Genomic DNA, 17,930 nt, shown 5'->3' on the forward strand with positions numbered 1-17,930 from the left:
ATTCGTAATAAAATATTCCACTAAAATCCTTCTTAAAGATCTTTCCTTACAACTTTTTATCTTTTTTTTTTCTACGTAGGTACATTACATCAGCTATCTTTGACACCATCCACTCGGCAGAAGAAGAAAAAAAACGGTCGAAAAAACATTGGCGACTTACATATTCCGTCTGACACGCAGCAGCACACATACAAGAAATTATTTTATTTTTGTGCAATGCACCTATACACTGATTTTTCTTCTTCAATTGCCAGTCGACGTCGTTGTTGTTGTTGTTTTTGTCGTCCGTGTCCGTGAACGAGTGAGAGAGGATCAATATGCTAATCTACATTTTCTGGCAGTTTTTTTCGCCTATTTGGCTGCGAACGTTGTATAATATGACGATGATGACAAAAAAAAATTGCAAAAAAAAAAGTTGTTATCTCACTTACCTTATCTACAGGCATCGATGGACACGCTCTACACAAATTCCAAAATGATCCAATCATGGGTTTCGGATAGTTAATCAATTATGAAAGGAGAGAAGAAGGATTTTTTTGGTGATTTTTATTTTTTTTTTTCTTTTAGTGGAAAAATAATTTTTCGATTTTTTTCAGTTCACTTGACAGCGCGACACTTTTTCCGTGGGAACATATGTTGCGACAACCTTTTTTGCGTAAATTTAACTGACTTGAGGAAATTTATTTTTGGTTTCCTCGATTTTCCTTTCACCGCACAGCAAAAAAAGACTTGAGTTATTACCACACACACATAAAAAATATATATAGTTCACCGGGCACTAAATTATCGATTTCTCTAGTTGCAACATTTTTCAGTCAATTTCATGTTTGTTCCGTTTTTTGGCGTGGTCTCCAAGTTTCCCGTCACAAATTCCTGGCACACGTTAACGCACTTGTGGTTTCGACGATTTTCTGCGATTTTTCGACAATTTTAGTGGAATTTCAGGGGACTTTTTGCCAAAATTTTGTTCATTACGATACAAACCACTCGAAAGAAAGACGATTAATGGTAGAGAAAAAGGGAAATACGGAGCTGTTAAGGTATTTTTTTAAGGGGGTGGCAAATCGTAAATTCATACGTATACATGTACGAGGAAAAACAAGGGAAATTTTGTGACAGATGAAACGTCAAAGCGACGTTTTTCGTATAACGCTACAGTGGAAAGTGACATAAGAGGGTGGTTTTCCATTGTTTTAGTGCGGGAACGCAGGCGCACCACTTTATGCTTGGGAAATGACAATTTCATGTAAACAAAGAACGGGCTTTGACAGGTAAACAAAATGGTGAAGTTTGATTTTTGATGGCATTGTTCATTAATTTTTTTTAAATTTTAAAAAAATCTTAAAAACTTAAAAGAAAATATTTTTTTAAAAAATTAACGAATTCATAAAATCCGTTAATTTAAGAGAAAAATGCATTAAAAACGTACTGAACAGTAAGTACTTGCGGAAGTACGTCCCGCGTATGTTGAATTTATGAATGAACAGTTTCATTCATACGATTTTGACGTTTCTTATTTTAACTCATTCTTGACCGAAAAAAATTTGTTTTGTCAATTTTTAATAAATATTTTAAATTAAATTAAAAAAAATATATTTTTTATTAATTATTTTTTTATAAAGTTTTAATTTTTATTAATAAATTTATTTTTTTAAATAAAAATTAAATATTAAAATAAAATATTAAATTATTTATTGATAAATTTTACTTATTAATTAAATTAAATTAAAAAAAAAAATTAAATTAATTAAATAATTAAGTTGAGAAAAAAAATATTTTTAAATTAATTAATTTATTGATTTAATTAATTTTTAATAATTTATTTTTTAATTTTTTTTTAATAATTTATTTATTTAAATAATTATTTTGTTTTGAAATAATTATTTATTTTTTATTTAATTAAATTTTAATTAATATTAAAATAAATCAATAAATAATTTATTTTTTTTTTTGAATAATTTTTCTTTAACTAAAATAAATAAATTTTAAAAAATATATTTATTTTTCAGGAATGAATGAGTTAAAAATGTTAATAAAAATTGTAAAAATATTTTTTGATTTTTTTTTAATTATAAATTAAATAAAATTATTTTTTATTTAATTTTTAATTATTTTAAATATTTTTTTTATTAAAAATTTAATTTTTATTTAAAAAAAAATATTTCAAATAAAATCTCGGGCGATAATGGGTTAAAAACAAGTTGTTCATTTTCGATTTTGACCGAGCTTTGTTTGTATTCTAAAAATTCATTCATTCAGTTTCTCATTAAGTACCATTGGGATTAAACCGTAAACTTCAAACTCGTCGAGCGAAAAAAATTTATTATTTATTATTATGAAAAAACTTCATTATCAAAAGACGTAAATGCAAAATCTAATGAAAAAAGGCCAAAATACGTAACAAAAATACTCAAAAGTAACAAACTAAGACGAGAATCGGGAGAAAAATCAAACCAAACAAAATTGTTCTAAAGAAGTTGCAAAAGGTAGAATACATGAGAAGAAAAAAATCTCACAAACTATAATTAATGTGCTTTACTCGTCTCCGTATTATTATTACTATTATTTGTGATTACTTGTCTAGTGCTCTACTTCATAACGAACGAGAAATTACCTTGTTTTACGGGTTAACGATGTGAGAGTCAAGCGATGTTGCCGTGAAAGCATAAAAAAGAGCGGATACGAGACTCTAATTTAATAAAAAATAATAATAATTCTACATAATTTATCGTTTTGTTTGTTGTCTTTGTGATGAAAAACTACAAAAGAGACGAACAAACGGACGTGCAAAGTGTTAATGTGCCATCACAAAGCACAACAAACGGTCTGACAGATGCAAACACTTTTCGAGTGTTAATCGATAATTTCAGTGATAAATGTTTAACCGAACAACCGTATGTTGTGAACGCGTCAATTGTGTGATCCATATTTCTCGGCAGTGCAACAAAAAAATAATAAAAATAAAAAAAAATGAAAGAAAAACCACAAAAATCAATATATGTGAACGCGTTTAATTCAATTACTGCCTCGATTGTCGGTGTTGTTACCGTCTTTTGACATACATTTTTTCCTTTCTTTCCTTTCCTCTCTTGGTAATTGAGACTATCGAATTGTGTGAAGCCTCAATATTAACAACAAAACAACAAAGGAAAATCAGTGCATCAATAAAGAAGTCATTTTGTGTTAGTCTGACCCGGTATTTTTTTATTCGTTTAAAAAAATGCTTGGAAAAATTGTGTGATAATGTTCAATAAATTGCTATGGATAGTAAATCAAGGCTTGGAATAATATCATTTTTATTAATGGCTGAAAAAAAAATATTTAACAATTATTAATTTTTTTTTTTTTGACAATTGCCAAAAAAAATTATTGCCAAATATTTTAAAATATTTTACCTCAAAAATCATAAATTGAATATTTTTTTTTATTTTTGCTTGCATTTTCAATTAAATTAAATTTTCAATTAATAATAACTGATTATTTATTTTAATTTTTAAAGAAATTTACATAAAATTCTTATCCTTCTCAACAATCAGTTATTTTAAATTTGTGCGGAAAATAAATAATATTAAAAATTGTCAAACAATATTATTGTTTCAAATAACTGTTTGAAAAAATTATTAATCAATAATGAAAAAAAAAGTTGAATTAAAAAAACATTTTTTTTTTCCTAAAATTAAACTTTGAATTTTGTAAATTGTAAAAAATATGCAGAAATTGTAAAAAAAAACTATTGAATATAATTAATTCTTAGTAAAAAAAAAAGTAGTAAAATTTATTTTTTTTTTAAATGAATAAATTTTTATATGTTCTTTTGAATGTCGAAGAATATATTTAAATATTTTTTATTATAATAATAAAATATTTATATATATAAATTTTAATATTTTAAATTTTAAATTTTCAATATATTATATTTTTCTAAATTAGAATATATAATTATTCCTAAATTATGTAAATATTTATGAGAAACCCAAATTCAGATGAAAAAACCAAATGTATCTCAATTTTTATATGAAAAATAATTTTTCTTGCAAAAGTATTAAAATAAAATTAAATAAATCTTAAGAAAAAGAGAAAAAAATTATTTTTTTTTAAACATATTGATTTGAATTTTTTATTTGCTTTATTTTACTATTTTTTTAAATTATTAAATAACACAAAAAATAATATGAACAATTAAATAATAAAAAATTAAATATTTTATAAATCAAATTATATTTAAAAAAAATATTTTAAGGAACTTTTAATAATAAATTAATTTCCATTTTTGATTTTTTGTCATTATTTTAATGTAAAATAAAAGTATTTTTGACATATTTTTTAATGTTTATATTGAAAAATCATGAAACATTACTGTTTACCGTTAAATCATACACAAAACCAAAGAAATTTGCTTAATTAAGACATTTTCTTTTAAAATGTTGAAAAAAAAAAATTTTTTAAAATCACTTGACCAAAATGAATTTTTTTCAAAAATTCTTATTTTGGGAGATTTTGTTTGATTTTTCTTCAATTTTAAGTTCAAATTTTAAAAAATTATAAACTAAAATTAAATCAATGTTAAGAATCAACGTTTAACGTCAAAAACGTCAAAAAATTACTAACAAAAAATTCAAAAATATTTATTTCATGGGACAAAAAATTAAAATATTAAATTTATTCGCCTAAATAATTAAATAATTATTTATTTTCTAAAAAAAATAATTAAAAATTAATATTATTCCAAGCCTTTTATTCTCAAGACACAATCAAGACATTTTTTCAAGTCTACTTTTACAGGGAAGTGTATTGAATATATTTTTACTTTGCATAACAATATATGTAGTATTAACAGCGAGCGACTTCTTTTTGTTTATTGAAAGCTTTCAAATATCCACAATGGAATTAAGTAACCTGCACGATACAAACAAAAAAAAAATAATAATATATTTAACTATATATGGGAATTGAAGAGTGATGTAATTTAAATGGTATTTCGCATATTATTCGACGACAGACCACAAGCGAGGTTTTTGCATGCAAAGATTAAATGTTTTGACGCCATGTAAAAAAAAATGTTACTTCCATTATCTCATCGGTAGGTCGGTGAAGGTTATCAAATTCACGTTAGATTTCTAACAAAGTCGAACACGACAAGTGCTGACAGCAACTCATCAGGTCAATATTCTTTGACGCGTCTGTCGTGCGTCGCAAACATTTTCTTTGATCAAATTCTCTCACACCTACGAATAACAAAAAAAAAAACAGCGAAGAAGACGGAAAAAACAAAACTATTTCCCGCGTCATCGTATTTTAAAATTGGAACTTCTCTGACGTGTTTTTTTACTAAATGGCAGATCTGTTTGAATTTATTATTTTCGAAAACTAAATCATCTTGAAAATGTACGGAGAAAATGTATCTTTTATATACTAAGTTAATGAGCAACAAACGTTTACACCGAAAGAAAACTTGAATTGGAACAAGTTTTTCTTCGATTAATGAATTTTCTTCTAGTCTTTTAAATTTTTTTCCTATTTGCTCATTTAATTATTTTAAATTTTTATAAAATTATTTTAAAAATTTAATTTTTTTAATTTGTTTAATTCACATAATTTCCACAAAAAAAATATTTAGGTATTTAATTTTTTTTTTATTCAAAAATTTTCATTTTATTTTAATTCTATTATTTTTTAAATTTTTATAATTTTTATAATTATAAAATTTTTAAAATATACCTATAAATAATAAATTGCTAAAATTTTTTTTTAAAATTTTACAAAAAAAATTTAATTCAAAAAATTTTTAATATTTTTGAAAAAATTCTTCAGATACCTACTTAAAATAAATCTCTCAAATGTAATTTTTTTCTCAAAAATTGATATTTTTGTATAAATTTACACACAAAAAGTTCTTGTTTATAACTTTTTAGTTCATTTTAGATAAATTTTGTTCATTTTTTAATTTCTCAAAAAATTATTAAGAATTAATTAAATTATTTTTAAAATTTTTTTTTGTCCAATTTTAAAATTTTTACATATAATTTGGTGATAACTAGCAAAACAAATTATAAACTCCTTAATTTGAGCAGTAAATAATTTAAAAAATTTATTAATAATTGACATTTTCAATATAAATATTTTTTTTTTATTTTAATTAATTAGAAATTAAATATATACCATTCATATTTTTTAAAAAATATTTTAAATAAATTAATTAATAAATTATTTTGTAATTTTTTTTATAATTTTTAAAATAAATTTATTTTTTTAATTATTTTAATAAAATTTTTATAAATTTTTTTAGAATAAATTTCTAATGAATTAAAAAAAAAAAAAAAAAAGTTTCTCGAAAATTTTGTTCTTAAATTTTTATCAAGTTATCACAACCTACATTTCCCAACACGTGCACTTACAACGAAGATGATTTATTTGTCACACTGCACCATTTGTGTTTTCACTTCATTTACACAGAAGAAGCGTTTTCCTATAAAAATAAAATAATAATACAAAAAAAGCATCTAACATCCTATTTTTAGTGCGTCTCTCGAAAAAAAAAAACAAATGTTATACATGTCTGAAAATATCTGAAGCATTTACGAATGTCTACCCTGCGTTTCATACAAATTATTTGTACGACAAGAAAACATAAAAAAAGCATCGGTTCATAAGCAGAAGACAAACATAACTTCTTTTTTTCTCACAAAACTAAATAAATAGAGCATAAGATTTTTTTATTTTTAATTTAAATAAAATTCTGTATTTTTCCTCGGTGTCTCGTTAAGACAAGAACGACGAAAAAAAAATACGTGATAATTCTACATTTACCGCCCGGTAAAAATATTCGGTAATTTTGCATGAATTTTAATTAGTTGACTACTCGTTGTTTACAGTTTTGTTTTTGTTTTTGGATAACAAGACAAACATTATTTATTAACGGTTCACAAAAAAAACAAGGTTTGGCTCTTTTTTCAAACGAACCGTTCTTCTTCGTCTTTCGTTGATATTCAAATGCATGAAACAAAAATCATAATTGTTGATCGTAAGTCATAGAAGCGAATCTAAGTCACGTTTTTATTTTTTAATTCATACTTTTTTCGTGGAATAAAAACTGTTATATAACGTTTCTCATGTACGCACTTTTGAAAAAAAAAATCAAAATTCGAAAAAAAAAATCAAAAGACAACAAAAAGTTAGTCTTGAAGCGTCTTCTTTCAATGAAACATCATTGCAACGTGATGCAGTTTGATTATTCGACTTGAATTGAACCTGAACAGTAATAACAGCGGAAAATAATAAGAACGGCACAGTCAATAGTGATTGAAAATGTAATCTATGTCATGCATCAGCAAATCGTTATAATACAATAATAATAAAAAAATAGGAAAAAAATACAAAAAAATAACGAGAGAATTACCTGAATGAATGAAAAAGTACACGAAAAAAGTGATTTTTCTGCGTGACTGAACTGTATGTTAATTTTATAGAATTAGTGACATTAGCAGACTAATTTCATCGAACGTATTCATTAAGTTGGGAATCATCATGAGCATTATCGCGAGATAATGCCAGTGTCACTAAGTCAAATAGTTGTCATGTTGGATATGATCAATAAGTTTTTTTTTTTGCGGTAACACGATCAATTTTTCTCACAAAAACTGGAAATTTATTGTGTGACATGATGAAAGTTGGCCTTCAAAAATAATTTTAAAAAAATATATAAATAAAATTAGCTAAAAAGTGCGACATTTAATTAATTTAAATATTTTTTGATCAAACAAATTAAAAATGTTAAATAAAAGTTTGATAAAATTCAAAATATAATTATTTAAAAATTTAATTAAAAAAATTAAAAATTTATTTATTTAAAAACTTTCACCAAAAAATGCCATAAAAAATTAAAAATATAATTTAAAATTTTTAAACTAGTTTTAAAATGAAAAATCATTGAAAAACTAAAATAATAATATTTTTCTTTTGAAATTATTTTTTTTAATTCAATATTTAAAATTTAATTATTTTTTATAATAATTATTTTTATTATTTTAATTATTAATTTAAATAATAATTTATTTAAAAATTTTTATTAAATTAAATTATTAATTTAAAATTTTTATAGTTTTCAAATTAAAAATTAAATTTTAATAAAATTAAAATTTTTTTTTTTAAATTCAATATTTAATATTTAATTATTTATTTATTTTTATTAATTTATTTTTTTTTTATTATTTAAAAAAATTTAATTTTTATTTTTTTTAATTATTGGCAAATAAGGAAATTTTTTTTCATATAAAATGACAAAATTTTACCAATTTTTGAATTTTTGTTGTTTTTTAATATTAATTTTTCAAAATTATAGATTTTTGAATTTGAAAAATTAAAATTTTCCGTTTGCCAAAAAGTAATTTTTAATTTTAGAGAAGAAAATTCAAGTTAAAATATGATTTTCAAAACAAAAATGATTTGATTTTTTTTTTTTTTTTCAATTTATTTTAGCCTTATTATTACTATTGAAATTTTGAAAATTTTTAATTTTTTGACAATTTAAAATTTTTTAAACACTTTTAAATAAGAAATTTTTTATTCACACAATTTGCATTTTATATTTGCCAAATTATAAAATTTTTTTTTCAAGAATAATTTTTTTTAATTTGATTTTTTAAATTTATTTATTACCATTATTAATTAAAATTTTTAATTTTTTGATAATTAAAAATCTTTTAAAACACTTCATTATTTGATGAATTTTAAAGATTCTATTTGCCAAATTACTTTCAAAAAATGAATGTCAACGAAGGGAAATTGTTGCAAAAACCTTGAAATCTTTTTAGCTAAATATCATCCCTTGTGACGCCTTTCAATCTACCTTATCTCATATTTTTGACAAGAAAAACAATAAAAAACACCTGATAAACTGAATATTAAATATTTTTGAGTAGCAAAAAAAATGTAAACAGACTAGACGGAAGATTTTTGAACTCTTTTTTTACAACTTTTTTTTATCTAAATGATCTTTTTCACACACAAACGTTAATCTATGGCATTATGTTCCAGATTATTTTAACTTTGAAACAAAAAAATAAATAACACAGTCATCAAAATCATTTGCATTCCGCTTTTTTTTTTGAACAACAATTTTTTTATCTTTATAAAAGTGTTAAGCCCTCATATTTACCGAAAAATTATTTATTTTTTTTACTTTCAGATAAATTTGCCAAAGCCAGACTTATAAAAAGAATAAAACTCTGCCAACTCATTTTTAGTTACCCAAATACTCGAAAACGGAACGGAATATTAGCGAAGGTTACACAATTGAAGCGATGTTAATCCAATAATGGTGACCATGCGATGATTATATAGTGTTAGAAAAAAAAACAGCGAAAAAAAGTACACATAAAATATAATTAGATGCACATCTAGCTAACGAATGGTCATGCAATAATACACGAAACGCGTTGCACAATGGGCTTGAGTTAAGCTTCGTTGTTATCATTGTCTTTTGTCGCGTCGTCCGTCATCGTCGTCGTCGTCGTTGGTGGTGGTGGTGTTCAACATCATTTTTTACACGGATTTAAAGGCAAATATTTGTCCAGCAATTAGAATGAATTAAAATAAAAGAAGAAAAGACTTGAAACAGAAAAAAATCACAAACAAACAGAATGACATTTAAAGTGTTTCGACGGGGATCTGCGAGATGCATCGGACTCCTTTCAGCATTTATCACAATTTTATTGTGCTTGTATTACATATCAATTGGCCAACCGTCGTCCGGGCACAAGGAAAATGAACAAAAAAAGTAAGTGGCATTTTTTTAAAAACAAATTTACTGAATTTTTACCGCATTTCGAATTAAGTGGTAAAAAATGGTTTAAAATTATTTATTAAATTTTAAAAAACTAAACAATTTAAGTCACGTGGTTTAAAAAATTAAAAAAAAAAATTAAATTAATATTTAATAAAATATAATTTAAAATTAATTTAAAAAAAAATTAAAAAATTAATTTTAAAAATTTTAATTAATTTTTTTTTATTTAAATTAATTTAATTAAATTAATTTTTAATTAAAAAAAAAATTAAAAAAATAAATTTTTTTAATTAAAAATTTAATCATTTAAGTAAAAAAATTTAATGATTACTTTCAAAATTAAATAAAAAATATTTTTTTTAATAATTTTTTTTAAATAGTGGTTAATTGATTAAAAAAAACTGAAAAATAAAAATTTAAAAAAATTCTGCATCAAAAAATTAAAATTAAATTATAAAAAATATTTTTAAAAAAAATAAAATATTTAAAAAAAAATTTAATTTAAATAAAATTGAAATTTGCACTGGAATTCGGTTTAAATTTAAATTTTCCGTTGATTTTTCGTTATAATTTCAAACTCTTATATGAATAATTAAAAAATTAATTAAACTTTTTTTTTTGTGCATTTAAAAAAATTAAAATAATTTAACAAATTAGGCTACATATAAATATGAAAATAAATAAATAAATATTTTTAACTAGTAAAAAAATTATTAAGTAATTTAAATTCAACAAAATAAATTAATTCATAAAATTCAAATAAAATTAATTATTATAGTTTAAATTACTAAATCACGTGGTTAAAAAAAAGAAAAAAATCAAAATACGATATCATCGTTGATCCTTCTCTAAACGACAACTTTTAACATTTTTTTTCAAATTTATCATCTTTTGTTGCAGAAAAATAATCGCTTCCCATCAGGAAAGTGTGCGGAATGCCAGTGCACATGCATGGCTCGAACAAAACAGCATGGATTCCAGCAGTAACAAGAAACGTGCGGAAATGTTATCGGCCGGTGGTAGTTCGTTCTTGACAAACAATTTCCCGAAAGACATTGATTGGGGAAAATGCTATCCGCTCGAGGAAAGCAAAACGACAATAACGACAGCAGAGGAATTGGCAAACTTTGACTTTCAACCGGAATGGATGAAAACGAAGGAATATTGGGATGGGGACTTTGAGACACGTTACGAGAGTCAACGGAAGGATCCGCAACGACAACCGCTGAAAATTATCTTGGTGCCGCATTCGCATAACGATCCGGGATGGCTGAAAACTTTTGTCAACTACTTTCAGTCGGATTCGCGGCAGATTTTGAATTATGTCATCACGCAAATGGACAAGGATTACAAAAATATGACTTTTATTTGGTCGGAAATTAGTTTTTTGCAGATGTGGTATGATCAGGCGCATCCAATTAAGCAACGAGTAAGTAGATTTGTACGGAATTCCGTGAAAAATTGATTAATTTTGCGATTTTTATTATTTTAGATGTTGAAAAAGCTTGTAAAATCCGGGAGATTTGAAATCACGACCGGAGGATGGGTCATGAGTAAGTTTTTAAATTTTAAATTTGGTGATGGAAAAAGTGTGGGAAATTATTTCTAGGTAACATTTTTAAAGAAATAAAAAAATTTTCATCTAAAATATTCGATTTTAAATTTAAAAAAAAATGTTTACAAAAAAAATTACGAAAATTTTCGTCCCGACCTTTAAAAAAAATAAAATAAAAAAAAATCTTAAAAAATAAAAAATTTATAAATAATTAAAAAACAAAATTCTTAGAAAAAATATTAAAAAATATAAAGAATAAAAAAACAAAATTCTTAAAAAAAAAATAAAAATTCTATAAAAAAAAATAAATTTAAATTTGAAATAAAAAAGAATCTCCTTTTGATGTTTTGCATTTCTAAACAAATTTTCATATTTTTTTTAATTTTTTAGTTTTATTATAAATATTTTTATTTTCTTTTTTTTTATTATTTTTACAAGTTTATTTTAATTTTTTTTTTTTTTATTTAAAAAATATTTCTCCTAATTTTTTTTTATTATTTTTAATTTGTTTTAAAAAATAGTAAAAAAAATTTTTTTTTTTATATTTTTTCTATTTAAAAAATTTTTTTTTTTATTTTTTTAATTTTTTACATCAAAATATCAACAAAAATGATAGTTGTAATTTCGAAAAAAATTTAAATCCCAAGAAAAATTACACTTTTTCCATTATCCTTCAAATTTAAAAAAAAATTAATTCAAATCTATTTTTTTCTCACAGCTGACGAAGCAAACGTGCACTTGTACGCCATGCTCGACCAACTTATCGAAGGCCATCAATGGGTAAAAATGCATTTAAACGTGACACCGCAAGTCGGCTGGTCCATCGATCCCTTTGGGCACGGCAACACCGTTCCATACCTCCTTTCTGCCAGCGGATTTGCCGGCGCCATCATTCAACGCATCCACTATGCATGGAAACAATGGTTCGCCCGCAACCAATCTGGCGACTTTATGTGGCAACCTTACTGGAAATTGTCCCATTCAACGGAACGCAAGCCCCACTCGCTGCTAACTCACAACATGCCATTCGATATTTACTCGATAAAGCATTCTTGCGGCCCTCATCCGTATGTCTGTCTAAATTTCGACTTCAGAAAAGTGCCGGGCGAGTACACGGAATACAGCGTAAAAGCCCAAAACATCAACGACGAGAACGTTGCTGCCAAAGCGGATCTTCTGATGGAGCAATATTCACGCACGGCCTCACTTTTCCCGCATAACGTCGCTCTAATTCCGATCGGCGACGATTTTCGGTACAATCGAGAGCACGAAGTCGAGCAACAGTACACGAACTACAAGCGTCTCGTGGATTACATCAACGAACACAAGGACCGGTATCAAGCAGACATCAAATTTGGCACCCCAAAGGACTATTTCGCCGAAATCAAGAAGCGCATGGACAAATTCCCCACTTTGAAGGGAGATTTCTTCGTTTATGCCGACATTTTCAACGAAGGACGTCCCGCCTACTGGTCTGGATACTTCACGACGCGACCTTTTTACAAAATTATGAGTCGCGATCTCGAAGCAAATTTACGCAGCTTGGAAATTTTGTTCTCTCTGGCCTTTAATCGGGCTCGGCAGCAAAATAATGTCAACATTTACAAGGTTTTCGAGAAAAATTACGAGAAAATGATCAATGCGCGTCGTAATTTGGGACTTTTTCAGCATCATGATGCCATAACAGGCACTTCGAAGGCCAATGTGATGCGCGATTATGCGATTCGGCTGTTCGAAAGTACCCAAGATGTGGTCAAATTGCAGGAACAAAGCATCGAATATCTCATCCAGAAGTCCACGACGGAGCATAATTTCATTATTAGCGAATTTGAGAGAGATAATGTGGGTCGGTTGCCTCGAAAGACGCCTCTTAATGTAAATGACGACAAACCAACGCCTTTTATTGTCTACAATTCATTAGCCCAGGACCGATTTGAGGTATTGTTGGTTCGAGTTTCGACCCCAGAGATTAAAATTATTGGGCCCGATGGCAAAGACGTCCCGTTCCAGATAAATCCGGTGTGGAATGTCACCGACCGATCGGATTTAAGTCGAACAATTGTCGCTTCCGATAAGGAATTCGAAGTTTTGTTCCAATATAAGTTGCCGGCGTTGTCGTTACTTACCTTTACCTTAGTCCGTGATGCCAATTACAAGGATCGCATCGCATTTTTGTACTGTTCCAACTGTAAAGATGACCGAAACCCCTATTACAGTGTCAAACCGAAGCCTCCAGGCGATATTCAGCTAGAAAACCCCAAAATGCGACTCCTGTTCGACGAACAAAGCGGTTTCATGAAATCCATTACGAAAAAAGGCATGGGACGTTCGATGCAGTGCGCGATTAAATTTGCGGCTTACAGAAGTGCGCAATTCCATTCCGGTGCGTATCTCTTCCGCCCGGATCCAGATGGTCAAAATCCCTTTAAAGAAGTTCTCGATCAGTACAAAGGCGATTTGAAGATTTTGATCACTTCGGGACCTTTAGCTTCGGATGTGACAGCCGTTTATGGACCTTTTTTGGCGCACACTATTCGGATTTATAACACAAAAACTCCGTTGGACGATGCAATTTTCATCGAGAATGACGTAGATTTTGAATCGGCGCCGAAAAATCGTGAAACGGAACTTTTTATGCGTTTTGATACGGATATTGAGAATGGAGAGTTGCCGGAATTTTATTCGGATATGAATGGATTCCAGTACCAGAAGAGAACGAAGATACCAGCAATTGGGATTGAAGGCAATTATTATCCGATTACGCAAACGGCGTTTGTGCAAGATGACAATGTGCGATTGACACTGTCGACAACGCATGCACAAGGTGCTGCCAGTTTGGAGCCGGGACAGTTGGAAGTCATGCTGGATCGGAGGACGTTGTATGATGATTATCGGTGAGTGGAAAAAAAATTAAATATTAAAAATTTTAATGGGTTTAAAATAAAAAATATTTTACAAAAAAAAATCATGAAAAGACCAAAAACATTCAAAAGTCAAAAAATTTTTAAGTTTTTTAAAATTGATAAAAATATTTTAAAAACTATTATATTAAATGAGAATTTTTAAAAAATATTATATAAAATTAAATTCAGATTGTTTATTTTAATTTTTTTTTTTTATTTTTCTGAAATTTTTATTTTTTATAAAAATTTATTTTTTATTTTAAAATTTTAAATGAATGAACTTTTTGATGAAAATTTTTTTCGTATAAAAAAATAGTTATCCAAATTTTTTTTAAAAAAATTTTCTTTGGATAAAAAATTAAAAAATATAAATTGTATTTTTTTGTAACCTTATTTTATTTTTTCTTTTAAAATTTTGATTAGGTATATATTTTTTTTTAATTTAGGCCGCTCCAAATTTTTTTTGAACTTTTTGTCCCATGCCCCATTTCAAAAGTTAAAATTTTAATTTTTTTTTCATTGGAAAAAAAATTTTTTAATTTCATAATTTTTTTATCTTTTTAAAATTTTTTTTTTTTTTTTTTGAAAAATTTTGATTGATTTTTTTTAAATTTTAAATTGAAAAACGAAAATTTTAATTTTCTTTTCTAATGAATTTTTTAAAATTAAAGATTAAATTTTTTAATTTTTGACAGTTTTTTTTATGAATTTTTTTTTTTTTTAAAATCTTCTTAAATCAATTAAAATTATCAAATAAAAATTTTTTTGACAAAAACAACTAAAATTTAATAATGATTTTGATTTGAATTTTGTCATTTTAAAAAATTCATTTGATTAAAATATTTAAAGTACTAAAAATTTTATTTTTTTAAAAAAATCCTATTTTATTTTTAAGTTTTTGGGAAAAATTTTTTTTAATAAAAAATTTGGAGCGGCCTTTTATGTTTTTTAATTTAAAATTTAAAAAAATTGAAATTTCTCATCTTATTTATTTGTAAGAACTAAATTTAAATCAGGCTACTTACTAAAAATAATTATTATTTGAGTTTTTGGTGATATCTTTTAAAAATTCCAATTAAACAAAAAATTAAAATTAAAAAAATTTAATTAAAAAATTAAAAATTAAGTAACCAATATTTCGGTCAAAAAAAAATAAAAATTAAATAAAAAATAATAAATTAATAAAATAAACTTAATTAAAAAATTAAATACCTAATTTATTTATTAATTTAATATTATTCTTTAATTTTACTAAAAATTCTATTTTTTTTCTTATTTTTCAGTGGCATGGGCGAAGGCATCGTCGACAGTCGTCTCACACGTCACAAATTCTGGCTGACAATCGAGTCCCTGTCACAACGTCCCGAAACAACAAAACAATACCAAGTACCCAGCTTATTCGCTACACATCTCGCCAACGCCCTCAACTATCCCGCCAACACGTATTTCATTGAAAAATGGGACGAAAATGCCCGCGTCGACTTCCACAATGAGGTTTTGCTGTCGAAACATTCGTTCCCCTGCGACTTGCATCTCTTAAACTTGCGAACACTGACAGACCCTCAGTTGCTGCTATTCCCGTCGCAATCGGCTTTGATGGTACTCCAGCGATTCGGACACGATTGTCACGTGAGTGGCGACCTGATGACAGACATTTGCGGCGAAAAGCAGACTATCGATGCGGACGTCTTCAATAAACTTTACGTCAAGTCCGTGGAGAGCACGTCACTTACGGGAATGCAAAATTACGGACATGTCTCGAGTATATCGGATATTCGGTTAGAACCGATGGAGCTGAGGTCATTTAACGTGACTTTTGTGTAGATTTGTAAATTAATTAGTGGAGTGAATGGAGACAGATGAACAAATTATTTATATGAATGAGGCCTACGATATTAATATTACACAAAGTGTGATTTTTTTTTAAATTTTTTTCTTGGTCAGTATTTATTTTTTAAAAAATAATTTAATTTCCTGAAAAAAAAATACTGTATGACTTGCAAATTGAACCGCATTCCTATTTTTCAATCAATTTTCACAAACATTTCCGAAAAAAACTCTCATCTTCCTTTTTATAATAAAAATATTTAATTAATTAGTTAAATAAAAAGATAAAACCATGAATTAACAATCCACCTGTTTAATAAGTTACGTAACAGAAAATAAATTTTATATTTTCTAGAAGTAATAATTAATTAATAATCATTAAAAATAAAAAACAAAATATATTAGAAATAAAAAATAAAATAAATATTTATAATAGAAAAAGTCGTCACGAAGAAAATTGATTGAATTATCTAGATAAATGTATTATTTTATTAGTTTCGTATAAAAATCAAAATATTCTTCATGATTTTCTTTAAAATATAATAAAAAAAAAAACAAATTAAAAAATTATAGACTGAGTTGTTTTAGTAGGTTGTTTAATTTTTTTTTATAGTAAATAAAATTTTGGGTTGTTTTTTTTTAAATATTTTGTTTAACAAAAATAATAAATTCATATTAAATAAAATATATTGTAATAATAGACTGTGAAGCAAGCTCACTTCATCAAAAAAAAACATTAATATTAATTATGTATAAATTAAATACAATAAAAAAAATAATTAAATAAAGAAAAAGTAGAAAAATGTTAAATTTAGAAGCTTTTAGTGAATTATTTTTTATTTTAAAATTTTCATCAAGCGACCTTTTCAATTAAATTCGAGCTTCATCATTATATTTTTTAATAAATAAATTTATGAGTCGAAAGGTACCTATAACTTATTATTTTAATTTTTATACTATACCTATAAATCTATTTATTTCTATATAGAACCTGATATTAAATATAGTGATGTTATGAGCTAAATATAAAAAAAATGTAAAATTCATACAAAAAAATATATAATTAATAAAATTTAATGAATAATATAAATAAATTCAAAAATTGTGTTTTAATTTTAAAAATTAAAAATTTTTTAACAAAAAAAATATTCCACCCAAATTAATTTTAAAAATTTTAATTAATTTATTTTTATTTTATTTTTTTAATAAATAATTTAGAACTTTTATCATTTTTTTGATAGGAATAAAAATACTTAAATACTCTTTAATAAAAAAAATTATGACAATTTTTAATATTTTATTTTATATTTCTTTGATTTTAAGGATATTTTAGTATTTGTTTGAAATAAAATAAAAATTTAAAAGAAAAAAAGTCTAAAAAAATAAATTTTACAAATTTTACCTTCAGTCATTTTTTTAAGAAACTCAAATCAGAAACTTCGATTGAAATAAAATAATTTTCATAACAATAATAATAAACATTTCCAGAAAAACTTCTTTAATATTTTTGTAAAAAATTCCTAGGTTTTCCTAGGAAAATAAAATTTCATAAAATTTTCAACTTTTTTTTTACCTCGTAGAAATTTTGACTTATGGAATTAATTTATTAATAAAAAAAAACAACTTTTAATAATTTAAAAACGAAAAACAGTTTATTTTTATCTTCTTTTCTTTTTCCTTATCATAATTATAACTTTTTTTTCTTATCATATATATAATAATAATATATATATTTACATTCTTATTAAATATTTTCAACAATCAGAATTTATTAGTATTTTTTTATTATTATAATATTATATAATATATATTTTTATAATAATAGAGTACTTAAAAGATTTTCATTTATTTTCTTTTTAAA

At 24.8% G+C, this 17,930-nt stretch overlaps 2 protein-coding genes across 3 annotated transcripts in view; one reads left to right on the forward strand and one right to left on the reverse strand.

The window, feature by feature from the left end:
• Window positions 1-976, reverse strand: part of LOC134833718 (uncharacterized) — a 28,041-nt gene extending 27,065 nt beyond the window's left edge. For both annotated transcript variants that reach the window (XM_063848139.1, XM_063848138.1), the window contains exon 1: window positions 432-976. In XM_063848139.1, coding sequence (XP_063704209.1) covers window positions 432-488 — 57 coding nt within the window. In that variant the 5' untranslated portion in view covers window positions 489-976. The remainder of the gene's footprint in view (window positions 1-431) is intronic.
• Window positions 977-2,312: 1,336 nt separating this feature from the next.
• On the forward strand, window positions 2,313-16,347 carry LOC134833785 (alpha-mannosidase 2). Its single transcript, XM_063848235.1, has 6 exons — window positions 2,313-2,486; window positions 9,185-9,775; window positions 10,685-11,213; window positions 11,277-11,337; window positions 12,058-14,233; window positions 15,526-16,347. The coding sequence occupies exons 2-6, from the start codon at window positions 9,639-9,641 to the stop codon at window positions 16,064-16,066; spliced, it is 3,444 nt and encodes a 1,147-aa protein (XP_063704305.1). The 5' UTR covers window positions 2,313-2,486; window positions 9,185-9,638; the 3' UTR covers window positions 16,067-16,347.
• The last annotated feature ends 1,583 nt before the right edge of the window (window positions 16,348-17,930 follow it).

The sequence above is a fragment of the Culicoides brevitarsis genome, chromosome 3 (assembly GCF_036172545.1).
Source record: "Culicoides brevitarsis isolate CSIRO-B50_1 chromosome 3, AGI_CSIRO_Cbre_v1, whole genome shotgun sequence".
Taxonomy (NCBI): domain Eukaryota; kingdom Metazoa; phylum Arthropoda; class Insecta; order Diptera; family Ceratopogonidae; genus Culicoides; species Culicoides brevitarsis.